This window comes from Pongo abelii, chromosome 2, assembly GCF_028885655.2.
Source record: "Pongo abelii isolate AG06213 chromosome 2, NHGRI_mPonAbe1-v2.0_pri, whole genome shotgun sequence".
Lineage (NCBI taxonomy): Eukaryota > Metazoa > Chordata > Mammalia > Primates > Hominidae > Pongo > Pongo abelii.
The window spans coordinates 207,579,560-207,604,182 of NC_085928.1; the positions used below are offsets into that span (position 1 = coordinate 207,579,560).

General features: G+C 41.5%; 1 protein-coding gene across 13 annotated transcripts in view; it reads right to left on the reverse strand.

Moving 5' to 3' along the window:
- DLG1 (discs large MAGUK scaffold protein 1) overlaps window positions 1–24,623 on the reverse strand; it is a 271,361-nt gene that overhangs the window by 56,256 nt on the left and 190,482 nt on the right. For 11 of the 13 annotated variants that reach the window (XM_024241216.3, XM_024241214.3, XM_024241212.3 and 8 more), the window contains 2 exons: window positions 23,186–23,342; window positions 12,209–12,311 (listed from right to left, as the gene is read on the reverse strand). In XM_024241216.3, coding sequence (XP_024096984.1) covers window positions 12,209–12,311; window positions 23,186–23,342 — 260 coding nt within the window. The remainder of the gene's footprint in view (window positions 1–12,208; window positions 12,312–23,185; window positions 23,343–24,623) is intronic. The other 2 variants (XM_054551072.2, XM_054551073.2) reach the window with 1 other exon arrangement.

Consider the following 24,623-nt stretch of genomic DNA (forward strand, 5'->3'; position numbering starts at 1 on the left):
TCTATCAACTTATTGATGTTGTTCTTCCACATATTCTATCATTTTTAACTTGTTTTGAAATATTAATTTTAGTTTACACTAGCTTCATAAACTATGTCTTTCTGGTACAGCTTGACTGTCTGTGGAGACATTACGCTAATCCTTATTTTCACTTTTCAAATAGGTTTCCATGGGATTCAATAGTGATCTCTTCCTATTGCTCATTTTGATATGAAATTAGTTTTCCCCAACTTTTCCATAGGAGTTACGAGTCAAGATAGGTTTTCTAACTTCACAGCTCTAGAACTCTCTATTTTGTTGTTTCTTTCAAGTGTTTAAAGACATGATCTCAGACACTGTGAGATTTCCTGAAACTTTACTTACCCCCATTAATCTGAACCTTCTATTTCCTTTGGCTCTATTATCCCTATCCTATTCAATTTGGATTTTATTCCCAGCAGTTCTTCCTTAGTGTGGGGCTTTAAATGGAAAGGGAACTACAGCTGGTTAACTGTGTCACAGGGCCCAGACTGCTCGTGGCCCCTTCATATCTTACCGTAGATTCCTTGCACTCAACATGCAGATTGTACAAAAACTCTTATAGTTCACTTGGTGTTCTCAAATTTACCTACTGCATTTTCTTGTGAGGACTGGTTTAACATTGGGCTTCTCCTGTTGCATCCCCTTGCACAGATGCTGATATCAGATGGTCTTGTAGCTGTTAATACCTTGTTTACATCAGCTTATATTTAGGGTTCATAGGATATCTTTCATCTTTTTGTCTAGTTTTATTGTAGATTTTTAACAAATTTTGGTTTGGCTTTCCTAATTTTTTTGAGGGAAAGAAGGAGTTTTGGGCGATTCAGTTTTAAATCTACTATCTTTTTTTGTATTTTCTTTCTTTCTTTTTTTTTGAGACGGAGTCTCACTCTGTCGTCCAGGCTGGAGTGCAGTGGCGTGATCTCGGCTCACTGCAACCTCCGCCTCCCGGGTTCAAGTGATTCTCCTGCCTCAGCCTCCTGAGTAGCTGGGATTACAGGCACGTCCCACCACGCCCGTCTAATTTTTGTATTTTTAGTAGAGACGGGAGTTTCACCATGTTGACCAGGCTGGTCTTGAACTCCTGACCTTGTGAGTCGCCCACCTTGGCCTCCCAAAGTGCTGGGATTATAGGTGTGAGCCACTGCGCCCAGCCCTCTTTTGGTATTTTCTATTAGTCTCACCGGTTTATGTTTCTATTATTTTACTTCCTAGAAAACAATTAGGAAGTGATGACTTTTCAATATTACCTTTGTTTTTAATTTTACTACTTTAAATATAATTTATTTGTATTTCTGTATAATTTTATTTTTAATAAAGGCTATGTTTTAGTTTGAAAAATTTCTGAAAATTTAACTGGCTCTCCCAAGCCAGTACGCTGTTGCTCTTGAAACAAGAGAGACTTCTGTGCTTCCTTAGCCCTGAGTTCCTAGTTTTCCTTCAATGTTTTGTTTGCTAATTCCTTACTACCTTAAAAGTTCTGCAATGCTTTTTAAATAAGATGCGTATTACATTTCATGTAGCATTATTAGTTTTCAGCAATTTTGCTGATCTGATTAATAGAAGTCCTAGTGAATTAAAATAGTCTACATTTTAGAAATTTAAAAGCTTTCTGTAAAAAGAACACATTACTTTTTAGTGATGCAGAAAAATATTCTTTCTTAATGAGTAACTAAGTTACTACAAAGCAGTTAACATACTCTCAGATATTAAAAATTTAAGATACTGAAGAGCTAAGTCAATTCCTGATAATTTCTTAAATTTGTGATCTATATTTTCATTGTATTCAGATCTTCATATTTATAGTCTTTGCTTAGAGTCTTCTCACCTGCCCCCACCTCACTCTGTTGCTCAGGCCGGAGTGCAGTGGTGCAATTCTGGCTCACTGCAGCTTCTGCCTCCCAGGTTCAAGCGATTCTTGTGCTTCAGCCTCCTCAGTAGCTGAAATTACAGGTGTGCACCACCATGCCTGTTTAATTTTTTTGTTAGTAGAGACAGAGTTTCATCAAGTTGGCCAGGCTGGTCTTGAACTTCTGGTTTCAAGGGATCTGCCTGCTTTGGCCTCCCAAAGTGCTGGGATTACAGGTGTGAGCCATTGCGCCCGGCCAAGTCTTTGCCTTACTCTTAACAATTTCTCACAGCCACCTTTCTATATGTTCAAAACATACTTCAGCATTGTAAAGTTACTTTTCCTTTAAACCTTCTATTTCATTTACCTACTTAAGATTCCTACCTTTTCCTTTTGTTTCAATCAATTGATACTTTTAGTCCTATCAGTCTCCACATTTTACCTATCCTGTGTATATTTTCGTAAATACTCCCACCAACATATTTTTTTCCTTTATCTTTGTTTTTTTTTTTTTAAGGTTTTTTTGGAGATGGGGTCTTGCTCTGTCATCCAGGCTGGAGTGCAGTGGCACGATCATGGCTCATAGTAGCTTTGACCTCCTGGGCTCAAGCAATCTTCCTACCTTAGCCTCTCAAGTAGCTGAGCCTACAGGCATGCATCACTATGCCCAGCTCATTTTAAAAATTACTTGCAGCAACAGGGTGTCCTATGTTACCCAGGGGATCTTCAACTCTTAGGCTCAAGTGATCCTCTTGTCTCAGCCTCCCAAAGTGCTAACCACTACACCTATTTTCTTAAATTTTTATTTTGACAAAGAGTTTCATCCCTTTTTTCAGTTAAGTCATTTACATTCCTCTCCTAGAATTACATCAAAACTCAGCAAAGCTATAATTTTACATAAGAGATTTTCTCCATTCAACATCTCAAAAATTCCTGTATCAAACCTATTTCTTGTCATGAAACGTATTAGGAAGTATCTGAACTGCTGGCTACAAGTTAGTATGTATACGCTTATACAAGGAGAGATATTTAAAAGCTGACTTTTTCATTTGATATCCCCTTTCAAATTTTAACCTTTGTTTTCACCCCCACACTAGAAGTAAAAAGGTAGAGGAAAGTGAAGACGGGATATGGGGGAAATTGGACTTCCTCAATCTCTTCTTAACATGCAATCCCTATAAAGAAAAACATTCTTTTGTAACTATAATAAAATACGTTAATTAAACACAGATATTAAACCCAAGAGAAACAATTCTCGGAGGATGGATACTATAAATTGGCCTAGAGAAGAAAAAGGGAAACTATTTTTAAGAAGGCAAGTTAGTTGTTTTAAGTACAATAGCTCTCTGGCATACTCGGAGGATTAGTTCCAGAACCCCACGTATACCAAAACCCGTGCATATTCAAGTCTAACAGGAGGCCTTGCGGAATCTGACAGGCACATGGCATTTTCTATCCCAGTTTGGCTGAACAGCATGTGCGTAAGTGGACACTCGCAGTTCAAACCTGTGTTGTTCAAGGGTCAATTGCAGCACAGGCGTGTAGAAAAATACAGCAAGGAAAGTGGGAAAGCAGGAGACTGAAAAAAATTTTAATTACCTATCTACTACTGAAAATGATAAGAAATGACAAATGCCTGCAAATAAATGCCACCAGTCTACTGCAATCTTCCCAGATTATCTCCACCTCTTCTCCCTTTGGTTGGTATAAGAAGTAATAATGAAAATAAAGTCAGGACACTGGGTGTTAGAAATCTACATTTGTAACTCAAGATTTCAATCAAAGCTTTGAAGTGCAGAAAAGTTAAGTGACTATGGCCTAACCTTTCTAGACTTCGGTCACTTGCAAAATAGGGGTTATAACACCAAACAGTTTTTTTCTTGCGAAAATAGAATATGTCACAAATATAAGACCTAACCAATGGGAAAGAGAAAATAAGTTTAACTTATATATTGAGTTTAATTCTTTTCGCTTTATTTCTTTTATGGTATTTTTACAATATAATTAATGCTTTCTGAACAAAAGATTGAGATATAAGCTATGAAAGTTGGCCTAATACTCTTGAGGAACAATAAGATTAAATATTTTGCCCTCTCCCTCTCCCCTTTCTTCGGTCTCCCGCTGTTACCGAAGCTGGACTGTACTGCCATGATCCGGCTCGCTGCAACCTCCCTGCCTCGGGCTCCGGTGACTCTCCTGCCTCGGCCTGCCGAGTGCCTGGGATTGCAGGCACGCGCCGCCACGCCTGAATGGTTTTTGTATTTTTGGTGGAGACGGGGTTTCGCCGTGTTGACCGGGCTGGTCTCCAGCTCCTGGCCTCGAGTGATCTGCCTGCCTCGGCCTCCCGAGGTGCTGGGATTGCGGACGGAGTCTCGCTAACTCAATGCTCAATGGTGCTCAGGCTGGAGTGCAGTGGTGTGATCTCGGCTCGCTGCAACCTCCACCTACCAGCCTCCTGCCTTGGCCTCTTAAAGTGCTAAGATTACAGCCTCTGCCCCGCCGCCACCCCGTCTGGAAAGTGAGGAGCATCTCTGCCTGGCCGCCCATCGTCTGGGATGTGAGGAACCCCTCTGCCCGGCCGCCCTATCTGGGAAGTGAGGAGCGCCTCTGCCCGGCCGCCCATCGTCTGGGATGTGAGGAGCGCCTCTGCCCGGCTGCCACCCCGTCTGGGAGGAAGGGAGGAGCGCCTCTGCCCGGCTGCCCCGTCTGGGAGATGAGGAGCACCTCTGCCCGGCCGCCCCGTCTGGGAGGTGAGGAGCGCCTCTGCCTGGCCACCCCTTCTGGGAGGTGAGGAGCGCCTCTGCCCGGCCGCCACCCCGTCTGGGAGGAAGTGAGGAGCGCCTCTGCCCGGCCGCCCCGTCTGGGAGGTGAGGAGCGCCTCGGCCTGGCCACCCCTTCTGGGAGGTGAGGAGCGCCTCTGCCCGGCCGCCACCCCGTCTGGGAGGAAGTGAGGAGCGCCTCTGCCCGGCCGCCCCGTCTGGGAGGTGAGGAGTGCCTCTGCCCGGCCGCCACCCCGTCTGGGAGGAAGTGAGGAGCACCTCTGCCCGGCTGCCCCGTCTGGGAGATGAGGAGCACCTCTGCCCGGCCGCCCCGTCTGGGAGGTGAGGAGCGCCTCTGCCTGGCCGCCACCCCGTCTGGGAGGAAGTGAGGAGCGCCTCTGCCCGGTTGCCCCATCTGGGAGGTGAGGAGCGCCTCTGCCTGGCCGCCACCCTGTCTGGGAAGTGAGGAGCACCTCTGCCCGGCTGCCACCCCATATGGGAAGTGAGGAGCGCCTCTGCCCAGCCGCCCCTTCTGGGAGGTGAGGAGCGCCTCTGCCCAGCCGCCCCGTCTGGGAGGTGAGGAGCGCCTCTGCCCAGCCGCCCCGTCTGGGAGGTGAGGAGCGCCTCTGCCTGGCCGCCACCCCGTCTGGGAGGAAGTGAGGAGCACCTCTGCCCAGCTGCCACATCTGGGAAGTGAGGAGCGCCTCTGCCTGGCTGCCACCCCCTATGGGAAGTGAGGAGCGCCTCTGCCCGGCCGCCCACTCTGGGAAGTGAGGAGCGCCTCTGCCTGGCCGCCCACTCTGGGAGGTGAGGAGCGCCTCTGCCTGGCCACTCCGTCTGGGAAGGGAGGAGCGCCTCTGCCCGGCCACCCCGTCTGGGAGGTGAGGAGCGCCTCTGCCCGGCCGCCACCCCGTCTGGGAGGAAGTGAGGAGCACCTCTGCCCGGCCGCCCCGTCTGGGAAGTGAGGAGCGCCTCTGCCCGGCCGCCACCCCATCTGGGAGGAAGTGAGGAGCGCCTCTGCCCGGCTGCCCCATCTGGGAAGTGAGGAGCGCCTCTGCCCGGCTGCCACCCCGTATGGGAAGTGAGGAGCGCCTCTGTCCGGCCGCCCCGTCTGGGAGGTGAGGAGTGCCTCTGCCCGGCCGTCACCCCGTCTGGGGGGAAGTGAGGAGCACCTCTGCCCGGCCGCCCCGTCTGGGAGATGAGGAGCACCTCTGCCCGGCCGCCCCGTCTGGGAGGTGAGGAGTGCCTCTGCCCAGCCGCCACCCCGTCTGGGAGGAAGTGAGGAGCACCTCTGCCCGGCCGCCCCCTCTGGGAAGTGAGGAGCGCCTCTGCCTGGCCGCCACCCCGTCTGGGGGGAAGTGAGGAGCGCCTCTGCCTGGCTGCCCCATCTGGGAAGGGAGGAGCGCCTCTGCCCAGCCGCCACACCGTCTGGGAAGTGAGGAGCGCCTCTGCCTGGCCACCCCGTCTAGGAGGTGAGGAGCGCCTCTGCCCGGCCGCCCAGTCTGGGAAGTGAGGAGCGCCTCTGCCTGGCCGCCACCCCGTCTGGGAGGAAGTGAGGAGCACCTCTGCCCAGCTGCCCCATCTGGGAAGTGAGGAGCGCCTCTGCCCGGCTGCCACCCCGTATGGGAAGTGAGGAGCGCCTCTGTCTGGCCGCCCCGTCTGGGAGGTGAGGAGTGCCTCTGCCCGGCCGTCACCCCGTCTGGGGGGAAGTGAGGAACACCTCTGCCCGGCCGCCCCGTCTGGGAGATGAGGAGCACCTCTGCCCGGCCGCCCCGTCTGGGAGGTGAGGAGTGCCTCTGCCCAGCCACCACCCCGTCTGGGAGGAAGTGAGGAGCACCTCTGCCTGGCCGCCCCCTCTGGGAAGTGAGGAGCGCATCTGCCTGGCCGCCACCCCGTCTGGGAGGAAGTGAGGAGCGCCTCTGCCTGGCTGCCCCATCTGGGAAGGGAGGAGCGCCTCTGCCCAGCCGCCACACCGTCTGGGAAGTGAGGAGCGCCTCTGCCTGGCCACCCCGTCTAGGAGGTGAGGAGCGCCTCTGCCCGGCCGCCCAGTCTGGGAAGTGAGGAGCGCCTCTGCCCGGCCGCCCAGTCTGGGAAGTGAGGAGCGCCTCTGCCCGGCCGCCCCGTCTGGGAAGTGAGGAGCGCCTCTGCCCGGCCGCCCTGTCTGGGAGGTGAGGAGCGCCTCTGCCCGGCCGCCACCCCGTCTGGGAGGAAGTGAGGAGCGTCTCTGCCCGGCCGCCCCATCTGGGAAGTGAGGAGCGCCTCTGCCCGGCCGCCCGGTCTCGGAAGTGAGGAGCGCCTCTGCCCGGCCGCCCCCTCTGGGAAGTGAGGAGCGCCTCTGCCCGGCCGCCCCATCTGGGAGGTGAGGAGCGCCTCTGCCCGGCTGCCACCCGGTCTGGGAGGAAGTGAGGAGCGCCTCTGCCCGGGCGGCCCGGTCTGGGAAGCGAGGAGCGCCTCTGCCCGGGCGGCCCCGTCTGGGAAGCGAGGAGCGCCTCTGCCCGGGCGGCCCCGTCTGGGAAGCGAGGAGCGCCTCTGCCCGGCCGCCCCGTCTGGGAGGAGAGGAGCGCCTCTGCCCGGGCGGCCCCGTCTGGGAAGTGAGGAGCGCCTCTGCCCGGGCGGCCCCGTCTGGGAAGCGAGGAGCGCCTCTGCCCGGCCGCCCTGTCTGGGAGGTGTACCCAACAGCTCCGAAGAGACAGCGACCATCGGGAGCCGGCCATGAGGACGATGGCGGTTTTGTTGAAAGGAAGGGGGGGGGAAGTGTGGGGAAAGGAAGGAGAGATCAGATTGTTGCTGTGTCTGTGTAGAAAGGGGTAGGCATAGGAGATTCCATTTTGTTCTGACTAGGAGAAATTCCTCTGCCTTGGGATGCTGTTGATCTATGGCCTTTTCCCCAGCCCCATGCTCTCTGAAACATATGCTGTGTCAACTCAGGGTTAAATGGATTAAGGGCGGTGCAAGATGTACTTTGTTAAACAGATGCTTGAAGGCAGCGTGCTCTTTAAGAGTCATCACCACTCCCTAATCTCCAGTACCCAGGGGCACAAACACTGCAGAAGGCCGCAGGGTCCTCTGCCTAGGAAAACCAGAGACCTTTGTTCATGTGTTTATCTCCTGACCTTCTCTCCACTATTATCCTATGACCCTCCCATATCCCCCTCTCCGAGAAACACCCAAGAATCATCAATAAATACTTCATAAATTTAAAAAAAAAAAAAAAAAAAAAAAAGATTAAATATTTGAGGTTAGAGATTCCAAGAGTTTAATGTGTAGTTGAAAGAGTAAGAACAGGGTATTGAGACCCACCCAGAACCCCAGAGTTGCCACAAAGATTATTTTAAGCTGAAGATATCTGAGATTCAACAGATGCAGGAAAAAAGCCTTCTCGGAGTTTCTCTAATCTGACTAAAAGGTGCAGCTTCCGAGAAATGATGTTACCCTAAATACCCTCTCTGAGGAGTCTGATGGCCCCGAAGAATGGAAAGACCACTCATACCAGTTTAGACAAATGTTATCACAAACTTTATCCCCCATTTCTTCTCCTAAAAACTTGTTTTTCCTAAAGAAATGTATGTTTTTCTAATAAAAGCTGTTTCTCCCTCCTTCCTTTTCCCTACTAGATTAGGTATACAAGCTTTTAACTTCATCCACAAGCTAGCTACAGTATTTCTTTTGTTGCCTCTTGCATCCATATTCAAGAAACTTTTTTTTCATGTTAATCTGTTTTTTTTTTGGTCAGTTTACTTCACAGGCCCCTGTTACTGAACACACAAGGGTGGAGGAAAAGGTTTTTCTTCGCTTAAAAGGGGCTAGAAGAAATCTTAACCGTTTAACAGCTGTGTAACTAGCAAATTACTTAGTCTCTTTATGGAAGAGCTTATTCAACTATAACGTATAACGGGGATAACAGTGCTTACTTATAGGATTATCTTGGGAATTAAAAGAGTTAATAAACATAACATGGTTCGTACCATGCATGGCATACAGTTTTACTATTATATTCTATCGAGATTCTTTTTTTTTTGAGACAGAGTCTCGCTGTGTCGCCCAGGCTGGAGTGCAGTGGCGTGATCTCAGCTCACTGCAAGCTCGGCCTCCCAGGTTCACGCCATTCTCCTGCCTCAGCCTCGCGAGTAGCTGGGACTACAGGCGCCCGCCACCACGCCTGGCTAATTTTGGTTTTGTATTTTTAGTAGAGACGGGGTTTCACCGTGTTAGCCAGGATGGTCTCGATCTCCTGACCTTGTGATCCGCCCACCTCGGCCTCCCAAAGTGCTGGGATTACAGGCGTGAGCCACCGGGCCCGGCCAAGAGATTCTTAAACTATAAACTAGGAAGTATTTGATAAAATTTTATAACTTTGGGATATGGAGTCCAAAACGAGTACAGTATTATATTTCCAGTTCCCATGTTCGACTATTTTTATTTTTGTTTTGAGACGGGGTCTCACTCTGTCGCCCAGGCTCAAGTGCAGTGTCGAGATCATAGCAATCCTCACCTTGGCTGGGACTACGGGTGCACACTACCACGCATGGCTAATTACAAAACTTTAAAAAGAGTTTTAGTAGAGATGAGATCTTGCTATGTTGCCCAGGCTGGTCTCGAACTCCTGGGCTCAAGTAATCCTCCCACCTAGCCCTCCCAAGGTGCTGGGATTAGAGGCGTGAGCCACCACGTCCAGCTAATTTCTGATAATGATTCTCCAAAAAGATTAACAGTAAAGGCCCCCCAAAGTGAATTATTCCTTGCCTTTGGAATTAATAAAACTGACAGGAGTTAGAAGATAATGTTCCTTCATATGTCCTGTAGATATTATTTTTTCTCACAACTAGAATCCAAGTCAAGAAAGTTCAAAGTACACAAGCTGAAAAACCCATAAAAGTACTTTTTTGGAAGACTAATAAGGCAAGCCATAGATCCTAAAAGATAAAAAACTTAATTCTACCAGAAGCTTACCTTTGTCTCTGTCTGTCTGTCTGTCTGTATATATATAAGATTATCAACAAGGCAGAGAATCCCAAGCCTTTAGGAAAGATACTAACTGCAAGATGCTGATTATCAGAGTGTTGGATGACTCCTTTTGTACTTCTTAAAATCTGATTTGTGTTAATGTTTCTGTGTTGTGTGTGCATGCAGCTAATCTGTTACTAAGCTTTGATGCTTTTCCCCACCTCTTCTTATTATCTTTGTATGAATGTGAGGCTACTTTTAAATTACTTATTACTGGGGCTGGGGGCTGTGGCTCATGCCTATAATCCCAGTACTTTGGGAGGCCGAGGCGGGCAGATCACCTGAGGTCAGGAGGCCAGTCTGGCCAACACAGCGAAACCCCGTCGCTATTAAAAATACAAAAATAATCCGGGCGTGGTGTCAGGTGCCTGTAATCCCACCTACTCGGGAGGCTTGAACCTGGGAGGTGGAGGTTACAGTGAGCCGAGATTGTGCCACTGCACTCCAGCCTGGGCAAGAGTGAAACTCTGTCTTAAAAAAAAAAAAAAAAATTACTTATTACTTTGCTAGAGTAGTTATTCCAGAAAGTCGAGGGGCGCAGGAAAGATAGAGGTGCAGGACATTTTTACAGGTTTTAAAACCCAAATACTGTCACATTATCTGATCCTACAGAGGCAGGCTGCTTTATCCAAATACGGGTCCTCTGCTTTTCTAAAGCAAACCACATCATGAGTGGCTTCTGCTCCAGCCTGCTCACCCCACTTCCCAGGAGGCTTGCAATAAAAAAGGGTCACATTTTTATATCTCAAAAATGAGCCTCTCATCTTTAAGAGCTGCAATTTTATACCATATCCTAAATTGCTGCCATCACAAACATTCTTAACATTCCATATTTTAACTCTTCCCCTCTTTCCATGTGGCTTCTGCAAGACCTCAGCTGCTTAAGGAGTCTTTACCTCTACTTGGTTGTCCAGGTATTATACCTGCCTTCTTAGTCTTAGTTAATATGAAGTGAAGTTGTGTGGGTAGGAGCATGGGTGTATGTTTTTTCTTACTGCTTTTGTGTGTTGTGTGTTTTGAGGTTAGGGAGCAGATATTAAGTTACCTGTAACCATACCTAAAAAGTTTATATTCCTTATAAACATATAAATGACAGGCTGTCTATAATACTAAGGAACCAGTGACTGTAACTTGGCTTCCATATAGTGTACCTACGGGGTGGAATGTGTTGGCCAGAAGATAAAAGTACATAGGGTCCCACTGGCAGATTTGTTTCTCACAAAAATTAACGAATTGACATTCTGACTTCATATGTTAGTCCCTACTGTTTGGTTAATGTGAATTAATATTCAGAATTTACTCCCAATTAAACAAATTTTCCCTTGTTTAGTTACTGAGCCTAAAAGGCCAAGGTTTTACTAGATTGACAGAACCTCCCATACTTAAGAAAGACCAAGCAATGCTCAACACGCTGCTTTGATCAGCTAAAAAACATACTAGATTAAAAAGAAATTCTGCTTCAAAAAAGAATAAATGTAATCAGTTGATAAATTATGGAATTACTCATTTAGCTCCATTACTCACATCATTTTTTCCTTCTTCATCATGTTGTTTATGAGCATCAACAAATATGCTATGTATTCTTTTGGGCATTTAAGCTTTCTAAATTCCACTGAGGTTTTATTGGAGATGTGGTTATGTTGATGTACACTAGAGTCTTACATATGTTTAATATGGCATGACCTCAAATTTTCCATTACCACCTTCTTCCCCTAGGAACTTAGTAAGGTCACATCCATGATACTTTACCATCTAGACACACATTATACCCAAACTTGGCATTCTTCTCTTTATTTTAAATAGCAGCAGTAACAGCTATTAGAAACATGTCTTAAATCTTGATATTAATAATTCTAACCTAATTCAAAAGCTAGAAAAAATCTGGGTGACCTAATTTTTTTGGGCATTATTACTATCTCTGCTTATGGTTTTTATTATTTTTTCAGATCAATAAAGTAGTAAAAGGGACATTAAAAGCTATGTCTTCAGTTACAGAACAGATTCAAAAAAATAAACAGTTAAATTAACCCACATAATGGGGTTATGTGGGTTAAGCTTGCGGATGCCAGTTCCCACATCATTAAAAAATACTTTTGGCAGGGTGCAGTGGCTCACGCCTGTAATTGCAGCACTTTGGGAGGCTGAGGTGGGCGGATCACCTGAGGTCAGGAGTTTGAGACCAGCCTGGCCAACATGGAGAAACCCTCTCTCTACTAAAAATACAAAAAATTAGCCGGGTGTGGTGGCGCATGCCTGTAATCCCAGCTACTTGGGAGGCTGAGGCAGGAGAATCACTTGAATCTGGGAGGCAGAGGTTGCGGTGAGCTGAGATTGCACCATTGCACTCCAGCCTGGGCAGTAACAGTGGAACCCTGTCTCAAAAAACAAAAATCAAAAACCAAAAAAACAACTTTTGATCTGGAAAAAAAACTAGGTTCAGACTAAACAAATACTAGATTAGCAAATCAGAAAAAAAGCACAAAAAAGGAAGTTAAGCTTGGAAGTTAAACATTATTAAAGAGGAAGAATTTTAAAAACTAAAATAAGCACTAACTATAGACAATAAGAATGTTATTACCTTCAGGTCGATATTGTGCAACAATTGTGGCAGCCTGGCCAGCATTTTTCAATGCAGCTGCTGCCTGCTCATGACTAGCAGCTCTGAGGTCAACACTGTTTACCTGTAAATCAAACCAAATCTTAATTTGGGAGAAAAGAATCACTTTGATTAGAAATCACAAGTCTATTCTTTGAGTAAGCATGTATTAAAAAATTAGTTACAATAACTTTACCACTAAAATGTTTCTTGTTCTGATTGACTAAAAATATACTGCATAGTAAAACAAAATATTATCATTCAAAGCTATTTTATTTACTAAAACCACCTTGCTTAATGTCAAGTTAGTAAAACCAAAACATTTTTCCCCAGAAGGCTGGCTATCAATCCATTGAGAAATGTACCTTAATTTGAGAACCTGAAAAATCAAGTGGCATCATTTTGCACACTTTATTTTACTAGGAACTCAAGCAACGGGAGGGAAAGTCATTTTGCTTGTAGCATCCATTCGCCTCCTGCCACATTCTCACGCCTACTGCTCAACTCAGTTCCAATTATTTTTCTTCCTGTACAAACTAAAACTTCCATTCTTTTGGTATAATAGGAAAGCTATTATTTAGAAATATTAAAATAGCTCAGATTTCAAGGACTGATTTAATTAGAATAAATGTTAATTAAATGAACCAGGAGCTATTTTGTGAATAAAGAGCCCTTCCTTAGGTGAAAGAATTATCCAATTCTACCAGTAGGTACAATTCTACTCCAGAAGAGGCAACTTAATTCTTATTTCTGAAAGGTTGCCAATACTTTGTGCGCATATATACACATACAGTGCAAGGTACGTTATCTTGAGAGATTGTTCCTTTTCCACAATAAGAGGACATTCATGAAAGCATTATACTTGAACATAATAAACTTTAAATACCGAATTAAAAAAATTAAGAAGAAGCAACAATGAATAGAATATGGCAATGTTCAGAACCTTCACTGAAAATTTTTGGAAAGGAACGATCGTCATGCAATTTTTACATAAAAACTTGTTTTGTTGAGAACTAATCTGAAATCTGTTAAAGATCACATATCACTTTTAAAAAATTTGACTATGAGCCCAGAAATTCTTGGGATCATAAATTTACATAAAGAACATTTTAACCAAATAAAGATCTGATGTTTTATATTATTTAAAAAGAAACCATTATGCAACTAAATTTAAATACATACCCCTTGAGGCTGGGCATGGTGGCTCACACCTGTTACCCCAGCACTTTGGGAAGCTGAGGTGGGTGGTTCACTTGAGGCCAGGAGTTTCAGACCAGCCTGGCCAACATGGCAAACACCTGTCTCTACTAAAAATACAAAAATTAGCCGGGCGTGGTGGTGTGTGCCTGTAGTCCCAGCTACTAAGGAGGCTGAGGCATGAGAATCACTTGAACCTGGGAGGCGGAAGTTATAGTGAGCTGAGATCACACCACTGCACTTCAGCCTGGGTGACAGAGAGAGACACTCCGTCTCAAAACCACCACCACCACCACCACCTCCCATCCCCCTCAATGAAAGCCAAGATCTAAAATCCCTAATATAAACAAATGTAACAATGTGGTTATTAGACAATATCTCCAGCTGATAATGGTCATATAAAACTCAATACAATGTATAAATATTTCAACTTAGTGCATAAAGAAAATCCTCCTAATTCCTGAGAGAACAAATTAGGCAAGAAATATAAAGAAAGATAGATTTTCACAGATTATTGTATAAAAGATTAAAAATGTTAATAAATTATTTCTGTGCACCATACTCTTTTAAGAGCATAATTTGTTGAACGAAACTACATATTAAAGACTTTCCAGACTATCACTGAACATTTCAATTGAAGATACATTATTAAGGATATTTTAGAAGAAATTCCAGTACTGAGAGATATATTTGTATAAATAGCCTTAGAGTCACTTTTTTTCTTTTACACCAACATTTTTAAAAATGGAGAAATAATTCGCATACCATAAAATTCACATTTTTAAAGCATATAGTTTAGTGATTTTTAGTATATTCACAAGGCTGTGCAACCATCATTACCACCTAATTCCAAAATATTTTCATCGCTCCAAAAAGAAACTCTATCCACTGACAGAAACTCCTGTCTCCTCTCCATCCCTAGCAACTACGAATCTACTTTCTGACCATACTGTATATGTACCTATATATACCTATTCTGTACATTTCAAATAAACGGGATATATAATATGTAGCCATCTGTGCTTGGCTTCTTTCACTTATTTTCCAGGTTCATCCTTGGAGCATGTATCAGTACTTCATTCCTTATTATGGCTAAATAATGCGCCACTAAAATCCATTAAAAATGGATATACTGGCCGGGTGTGGTGGCTCACGCCTGTAATCCCAGCACTTTGGGAGGCCGAGGAGGGCAGATCACGAGGTCAGGAGATCGAGACCATCCTGGCTAACACGGTGAAACCCTGTCTCTACTGAAAATACAAAAAAATTAGCCGTGTGTGGTGGTGGGCGCCTGTAGTCCCAGCTACTTGGGAGGCTGAGGCAGCAGAATGGCGTGAAGCTGGGAGGCGGAGCTTGCAGTGAGCAGAGATCGCGCCACTGCACTCCAGCCTGGGCGACAGAGCAAGACTCTGTCTCAAAAAAAAAAAAAAGGATATATCACTTTTGTTGATCCTTAAATTTATACTTAAGTATTTTATTCTTTTTGATACTATTATAAATGAATGTTTTCTTTGTCTATCCTGCAAATTTACTGAACTCGTTTATTAGCTTGATAGTCTGTTGTATTTTTTAAGATTTTTTCTATACAAGATTATGTCATCTGCAAACAGAAATAGTTTTCTTGCTTTTTATTCTGGTAGCCTTTTTTTTTTTTTTTTAAAATCTTGCCTAATTTCTAGAACCTCCAGGACAATATTGAATAGAAGTAGGAAGAGCAGATGCCCTTGTCTTGTTCCTGATTTTAGAGGGAAGGCTTTCAGTCTCTCATCATTTAGTATGATGTCAGCTATAGGGTTTCCAAAGACACGCTTTATCAGGTTGAAGTTCCCTTTTATTCCTAGTCTATTCAGTGTTCTTATCATGAAAAGCTGTTGGTTTGTGACAATTGCTTTTTCTGTGTCTACTGAGGTATCATGTGCTTTACATCCTTTATTAAGATGGTGTCTTACTTTGATTGGTTTTTCTATGTTGAACTAACCATGCATTCCTTGAATAAATTCCATTTGGTTATGGTACATCATCCTTGTTCATGTTGTTGGATCCAGGTTGTTATTTTGTTGATTTTTACATCTATATTCATATGGGATATTGGTTTGTAATTTTTTCTTCTTGTGATGTCTTTGGTTTGGTATAAGGATAATACTGGCCACATACAATGAGCTGGAAAACATTCCTCATGCTTATTCCTTTTTGGGGAAGAGTTTGTGAATGATTGGTGTTAATTCTTTAAATGTTTGGCAGGATGTACCAGTGCAGCCATCTGGTCCTGGGATTTTTGTGTTTTGTTAGTTTTTGATTACTAATTCAATTTCCTTACTTGTTTCAAATCTATTAAACTTTTCTATTTCTTCTTGAGTTAGTTTCAATAGTTTGTCTTTCTAGAAATGTATTGGTAATTAGAGTATATAACTATAAAATATATATCATCTATGACTATATAATGATATATTATAAATGTCTTTTGCCTTTAGTAATAATGTTTCTCTTCAAGTGTCCTTTGATATTAGTCGTATTAGTACAGCCACAGTAGGTGTCTTTTGGTTACTTTTTGTGTAATGCATCTTTTCTACCCATGTACTTTCAACCTTTTTGTGTCTTTGAGTCTAAAGTGTCTCTCTTGTAGACCCTGTATAGTTGGATTCTGTTTTCTAATCTACTCTATCAACATCTTTGGCCTTTTAACTGGAGTGCTTAATCCATTTATATTTAATATAATTACTGATAATGTAGAATTTACTTAATTTGGCTATTTGTTCTATGTCTTTTCTTTCTCTATTCCTCAATTACTGCATTATTTTTATATTAAATAGATATTTCCTAGTGTGCCATTTTAATTCCTATGTAATTAATTTTACTACATATATTTGTTAGTCATTTTCTTAGTGGTTATCTTGGATTATAAGTAAAAATTTAAAGCCAGATGTGGTGGTTCTCGACTGTAATCCCAGTGACTCAGGTGGCTCAGGCAAAAGGACTGAAGCAGGAGCATCACTTGAGTACAACACTTTGAGGGCTGGCTGGGCAACACAGTGAGACCCTTATCTCTATAAAAATAAAGAAAAAAAATTTAGCCAGGTGTAGTGGTGCATACCTGCAGCCCAGCTACTCGGGAGGCTGAGGCAGGAGGATTGCCTGAGTGAATAAGTTTGAGGCTGCAGTGAGCTATGACTGTGCTACTGCACTCCAGCCTGGGTGACAGAGTGAGATGCTACCTCTAAAAATAAATAAGTAAACAAACAAACATTTTATAAGAACCTAGTTTCTTTACCTCCCTTGTGGTGTTGTCATATTAATTTTATGTTTATACAATGTGTGCACATCAAATTTGTAATTATTGCTTTATTCAGTTGTTTTTAAAATCAGGTTGGAGAAAAAGAGTTGCATATAAGACAATACCCTTATGTTGTTTTCTATTTACCTGTGTAGTTGCCTTTACTTAGGCTCTTTATTTCTTCATGTGGATTTGAGTTACTCTCTAGTTTCGTTTCATTTTAGTCTGAAGGAGTCTCTTTATTATTTCCTATAGGGCAGGTTTTTGAGAGATGAACTCCTTCAGCTTTTGTTTATCTGGCAATGTCCTGATTTCTTCTTTATCTTCAAAAGATAGTTTTGCTGGATATAGAGTTCTAGTCAACAAAGTTTTCTTCTTTTCAGAATTTTGAATATGTTATTTCACTGCTTTCTGACCTCCATGGTTTCTGATGAGAAATCAGCTATTAACCTTGTTGAGGATCCCTTGCACGTGGTGAGTCATTTCTTTTCGCTACTTTCAATATTCTGCCTTCGGCTATAGACAGTTGGATTGTAATATGTCTATGTTGTAGATCTCTTTAAATTAATTCAACTTGGAGTTCACTGAGGTTCTTGGATTAATGGTTTTAATCAAGTTTTAGAAGTTTTTGGGCGAGTATTTATTCAAATATTCTTTCTTCCTTTTTCTCTCTTTCCCATCTTTCACATACTCCCATTATGTTGGTGAATTTGATAGTATCCCATAGGTCTCTGAAGCTGTTAATTTTTCTTCATTCTTCCTTTTTTTGTTATTGTTCAGTTCTTCAGCATCAAAATCTCAATTGACCCATCTTCAAGTTTGCTGATTCTTTCTTCTGCCAGCTCAAATCTGCTGTTGACCTTGTCTAGAGAATTTTTCATTTAAGTTACTGTACTTTTCAACTCCAGAATTTCTATTTGGTTCTTACATATAATTTCTAACTCTTTATTGATATTTTTTACTTGGTGAGATATTGTTCCTTTATTTTCATTTCAGTCTATAGGATGGTTTTCTTTTATTCATTGAACATATTTAAAATACCTGGTTTAATGTCTTTGTCTAGTATGTTCAATGTCTGACCTTCCCTAGGAACAATATCCATTGATTGCATTTTTCTCCTGTATATGGGCCATACTTTTCTTTCTTCTTGCCTCAAAATTTTATGATGAAAAATAGGCATTTAAAATAAATATAATACGGCAACTCTGGATAGCAGAACTGTACTCTTATCTAGGCTTGTCATTGCTGTCTGTTAGTGACTTTTCTTAATGTTATAAAGTCTGTATTCTTTGTTGTGTGTGGCCACTGAAGTCTCTGTCTGGTTAGCTTGGTGGTTAATGACTGAATAGATATTTCCTTAAATACCTGAAACTTATAAATCTTCCACTCTTTTCCAAAGGCTATATGTGCATTTTGGGGCCCACCTTTAACACTCAGATAAGCAGTTAACAACTGCCTTAAATCGCTTGCACAGAGGCTCATGATCAGGTAGAGGTGAGAGTTTAGGCCTTTTCTAGCCTTTCCTGAGCATGAGCACAGCCCTGAACATGTGTGTGGCCTTCTGGTTCCAAGGATACATGGAGGTTTTCAAAGGCCTTAAGGAGAACTCACTCCTCCAATTTTCCTTTTAAGTTTTTTGATCGGTCTACTATTCCCTAGTGCTTTTAGGGCATTTCCCTAGAGAAGTTCAGTAAGCATTAAAATTTTAAGGTTACTGATGCATATTGCTAAACATAATGCTGTATTTAACCTCACTCACATTAGGGTGAGCTACCTCCCTGGACTAGCTGAGACTTCCAGTTTTAGAATCAAGACCAAAGGGTTTCCAGACATGGGGCATTCAGTTCTAAAACCATGAATGTTCTGGGTGAACTAGGTTGAGTTGGTTGGTCTCACACACTTTAGCACTGTGTCAATGACCTATCTAAAGTGGTTCCAAATGGACAATTTAAAAACGTCTATTACTGAACTCTAGGCTAAACGAAAATTTATTTTGACACAAAGTGTGAAGTGAGGCTCTAAGCTAACTTTATTTCCCTAAATAACTAGGAAATATGTTCAACAATATTAATCTTTTAAGTCCATTCCCTACCACTAACTTTTCCTTAACATACTGTAACTTAAATAAATTACAGTATATTTTAGAAATTTGAACAGCTCAGCTGAAAGGATTTTGCTAACCGTATAAATCATGAAACCACTACCCCAAACAAGACATGTATCTTTTCCATCGATGTTCAACTGTGCACTTCTATAGTCAGTCCCAATCACTGGCAACCACTTTCTGACTTACAGTACCACAAGTTAGTGTCACCTGCTCATGATTATCATGTAACTGGAATTATATAGTATGTATTTTTGTTATCTGTTTTGCTCAACATACTTGTTTTGTGTTTCAGTAGTTGTTCCTTTTAATTGCTGAGTAGTATTATATTGTGTAAACATACCACAATTTAGCAATTTTCCTGTTGATGGAAACGGGTCATTTCAAGATCTAGATTATTATGAATAAGGCTGTTAAGAATGTTCTTGTCAAAGTCTTTTTGTTGATGTATGCTTTCATTTGTCCTGGGTAAAACCTGGGTGATAAGATTAGATGTATGTTTAACTTCGTAAAAACCTTCCCAAAAGTTCTTCTAGTGGCATACCATTTTACATGTCCACTAGTAGTGAATGAGGGTTGCAGCTGCTCCACATCCTCATCAATGAATGTTATTTTTTTCTTTTGTTGTTCAACTAACTGGGATATAGTATTTCATTACGATTTCAAGAATACCTATTTTTATCTAGGCATAATCAATCTTTTTTAGTGTATAGTTAAGTCTTGGCAAATGTGAATTTCGTGCAGCCACCCACAATCGAAATATAGAACAATTACATCACTCTTATCCAAATCCCTACAAACCTCTTCATTTATTGTGGTCTGTGCACTTCTCTGATGCCTAATGTTAAGCACCTTGTCATGTGCTTGCTGGCCATTCACATATCTTTTGTGATGTATCTGCTCAAGTCTTTGGTGCATTTTTAATTGGGTTACTCATCTTTTTATTGTTGATATGTAGGAGATATTTATATATTCTGGATACAAGTAGTATGTCATGTATGTGCTGAGAATATTTTTTACCACTGTGTGGCTTGCCTATTTGGTTTTTTTTTTTTTTTTTTTTGAGACGGTCTTGCTCTGTTGCCCAGACTGGAGTGCAGTGGTGGGATCAAAGCTCACTCACTGTAGCTTCGAACACCTAAGCTCAAGTGATCCTCCTGCCTCAGCCTCCCAAGTAGCTGGGACTATAAGTGCCCACTACTATGTCTGGCTAATTAAAAAAAAATTTGTTTTTTTAAAGATGGGGTCTTGCTATATTGATCAGGCTGGTCTCAAACACCTGGCCTCAGGCGATCCACCTGCCTCAGCCTCCTGAGTTACTGGGATTACAAGCAAGAGTCACGTCACCCAGCGTATTTGGTTTCTTAATGTCATCTTCTTTATGGTTAGTATTTTATGCATTTTGTCCAAGGAACTGTTACCTACTCTAGGCCTGCAAACATAGTCTCTGATATTTTCTTCTAGGAAGATTATGGTTCTGAGTTTTATATTTAGATCTATAATCCATCTAGAATTAAATTTTATGTCTGGAGTAAGACTGGTTTAGGTTTATAATTTTGTATACAGATATCTAGGTATTATAGCACCATTTGTTAAAAAGATTTTCCCTTCTCTATTGAACTGACTTGGTGGCCCTCTGGTACTATTTAAGAAATTTGTCTAATCCATATTTACCAAGATTTTCTTGTATGTTTTCTTTTAGAAGTTTAGTTCTATGGTCCATTTCAAGTTAATTTTTCTATATGACATGAAGTAAGAAATGAGATTCTTCTTCTTTTCCTTGTGTCTACTTGTTCTATCAATTAAAGAAGAGGGCATTTAAATTTCCAAATATGACTGTAGATTTGTCCATTTCCTTCCTTAGTTCTGATAATTTATACTTCATGTATTTTGAAAGTATTACTAGGTATGTCTTCTTGATGAAATGACAGTTTTATCCTTCTCGCTGCTTTTATAATTATGAAATCTATGTACAATAACATTATGTCTTAAATTCTATTTTGTCTCATATTAAGACAGTAGCTTTAGTATGCTATTTGCACAGTGTACCTTCTTTCACTCTCTCACTTACAACACATGAGCTTTTATATTTAAAGTAAATTTCTGATAAATAGTATATAGTTTGGTCTTGCTTTTTTGAACCAAGCTGACAATTTCTGTGTCTTAAAATCGTAGCTTTTAAGATTAGATAGAGATAAGAAAATTTAAGCTGCTATAGTTTCAGATTAGATATAGATAAGATATAGTTAAGGTAAGATACAGTTATAGGTAAGATATAGATAAGATGTAGTTTCAGATTAGATATAGATAAGAAAATTTAAGCTGCTACAGTTTCAGCTTCTTGGAGGCTCAGGCAGGAATATCGTTTGAGCCCAGAAGTTTGAGGCTATAATAGTGCTCTATGATTGTGCCTGTGAGTAGCCACTGTACTCCAGCCTAGGCAATGCACTGAAGCCCTGTATCTCAAAAAATAAAAGAAAGAAAAAAGAAAAGAAAATTTATAAACTTGAATTACAAGGAGACAGAGTTGTAAATATGAAATTGGGGTTAAAAGACATGAAAAACAGATTAACATCCACTCATAGGAGTTTAGGGACAGAATACATACAACATGGGAAACGCAAAATTTGAAAAGACAATGGCTAAGTCTCCAGAATCGATGAAAGAAGTTTTTAGAATTGATGAAAGATATGACTCCTCTGATTCAGAAAGCATAACGAATCCCAAACACAATAAATAATATGCTAGACATAGACAAAGTTTCACATTTCAGTGAAACTGCAGCACATCAAAGACAAAGCATCCTACAAGCAGCCAGCAAACCCCCACAAGTCACCTACGAACAAGACAGAGTAGACTTTTTTGGTTAAATAGAAACAACATGCCAGACAACATAAAACAGTATCTTCAAAATACTGAGAGGTAACAGCTATCAACCTGTAATTCTAGATTGAACTAACTTTTAAAGTGAAATAAAATAAAGATACTTTCAGATAAAGTCTAGAGTATTTACGATTAAGGAACCATTGCTGAAAGCACAAATCAAGGGCTTGCACACTAAGGTGCATTTAGATATTTGAAGGGCACTTTTGCTTTTTGCAATGACTAGGGAGTTTTACTAGCATGTAGCATGTATATGAAAGCTTTTAAAAAAGGGAAATTTTCGGCCAGGTGCAGTGGCTCACGCCTGTAATCCCAGCACTTTGGGAGGCCAAGGTGGGAGGATCACGAGGTCAGGAGATCGAGTCCATCCTGGCTAACACGGCGAAACCCCGTCTCTACTAAAAATACAAAAAAATTAGCCAGGTGCGGTGGAGGGCACCTGTAGTCCCAGCTACTAGGGAAGCTGAGGCAGGAGAATGGCATGAACCCAGGAGGCAGAGCTTGCAGTGAGCCAAGATGGCGCCACTGCACTCCAGCCTGGGTGACAGAGCGAGACTCTGTCTCAAGGGGGGAAAAAAAGGGAAATTTTCTATGAAGAGCAAGACAGTCCTATACAACAAATAACTGTACAATCCAAATGCTGTTAGTGGTCCACTGAGAAACACAGAAGAAGGAAGATACAAGACGGGATGGTAAACAAAAATTGTATGACCTGTGGATTAACTTTTAATAAACAAAAATAAAAATTACAATTTATGGGTAGAAACATGAAACAGAAGTAAAATACTAGAAATGGCATGTTAAAGTTTCCCAAAGTCTGTGTGTCACAGTAGAACTATAGGTAAGTTTTAGACAAAAATTGTGTATGGGTAACAACATAAGCACACAAATTGAAAGTAAGAAGAGGAGAAAAGATGACACAAATATCAAGTCAAAAAAAAAATCAGCCACATTAATATCAGACAATATAGATTCCAGGGCAAAACCATTATTATAAATCAAGATGTTCATTACATAATAACAACTATAAAACTATGTGTACCTAATAACACAATTTCAAAAGACATACTAAAAAAAGCTAATGCTATGAGGACGAACTGTTGAACCCATGTTTGGGTAGCTTTAAAAAAATCATATTTGGATAGCTTTAAAAACCTCAATAGATCAAGATAGATCAAGAAGGTAACAGATTAAAGTATAAAGAAGTACACAAGTAACAAGCTTGAGTTAATAGACACATAGCAAACTTTCCAGTCAATAGAGAACACATAATTTCTTCAAGCACATTTATAAAAACTGACCCCTTAGAAGAGTCAAATATAAAAAGAAACCTATTATATAGTATGTTCTCTGACACTACAATTCTACAATTAAGCTGTAAAATGATAAGAAGATAACCAAGATATCCCCATTACTTTAGGATATAAAAAAAAACAGAAGACCTTGCTTTAAAAACAGGTCCAGTGAAAATAATAAAGACGTGATCTTGACTAACATGTCTTACCGATATAATACGATCTCCTTTTCTGAGCTCTCCACTTAGATCAGCAGGTCCTCCGGCTAAGATAAAGGAAATAAATATTCCTTCTCCATCTTCTCCTCCTACAATGTTGAAACCAAGGCCTGTTGAGCCACGATGAAGAACAACTTTTCTAGGTTCCCTAAAAATTAAAAAAAATTGAGTATCTGGGAAATTTTATATAAAACCTGACATTCTATCAGTGAGAACTACCTACTGATAATTTTTATGTTATCAAACTACAAAGAAAGCTAGATAAAATATAAATGGTTTTTCTAGAACTATGGGATAAAGAGATTCTAAGCCTACAAATCAAAGGAAAAAATCTAATTTTATATAAAAGCAAAAAATCTGTGTTATATAAAACAGAAATGAAACCAAAACAGAAAAAAAATGTGGAAATTTAAAAGTATTATAAGAGCTTATCAGGAAATACACATACTCATGAAAAGCTGATGTTGCACACTTTATTGCCTTCAAAGCAATCACTGCCCCTACTTAGATGTTTAAAAGGCAGCTATCCTCCTGTCTTAGAGAAGGTAGGCCCGTTCTCCAGTCTCAAAGGGATGAACCATAACCAACCTAAACAAGTTATTGCAATCCTGTGCTCCTTTGCTACGGTGAGAGTATAACCCCATTCTAACCTCTGGTAAATGAAGGGAAATTTTATTGTCATTTTCTAGAGACAGACAAACCTTATCAAGGACAAAGCATCTTGCTACCTTCCTTTCCTCAAAAAAACAAAACAAAACAAACAAAACCCCACACGACTGAATAATACAATCCCTTTACTGGTTTGGACATATTATAATCAGGAAGGTGAAACCAAGAGTATACCAAAGACACCACAGGCCTAAGGTTGTTATACCAACCTTGGAATTGCCCATCTTCAGGCTTTTTATATGAAATAATTAAAACCTATCTGCAGGGGCACAGGTAGGTTTTATCATATTGGTGATGTTTTATTTCCTATATTATATTAGATGGTGAATTCCGGGTTTACTGTTCCTATTATGCTTTAAAATATGTATGAATTAGAATTTTATATTAGGAAATTATACTTGATTAAAAAATACTCAGCTGAAATTTAACAGTATTTCTGGGGGGAAATACACTCTGATTTTCAAATAATATAAGCACATGAAAAGGTGCTCAACATCATCAGTCACTAGGGAAAGGGATATAAAAATAATGAGATACTTCAGGTCTACTAGGATGGCTATTAAAAAAACCACAAAACAAAAAGTAACAAGCGTTGATGAGGATGTAAAGAAATTGCACCTCATACGTTACTGATGAGAACATAAAACTGTGCAGGCACTACGAAAGCCAGTTTGGTGGTTCCTGAAAAAGCTAACGTAGAATTAGCACACGACCCAGCAATTCTGCCCTTAGGTATATATCCCGAGTAACTGAAGGCAGT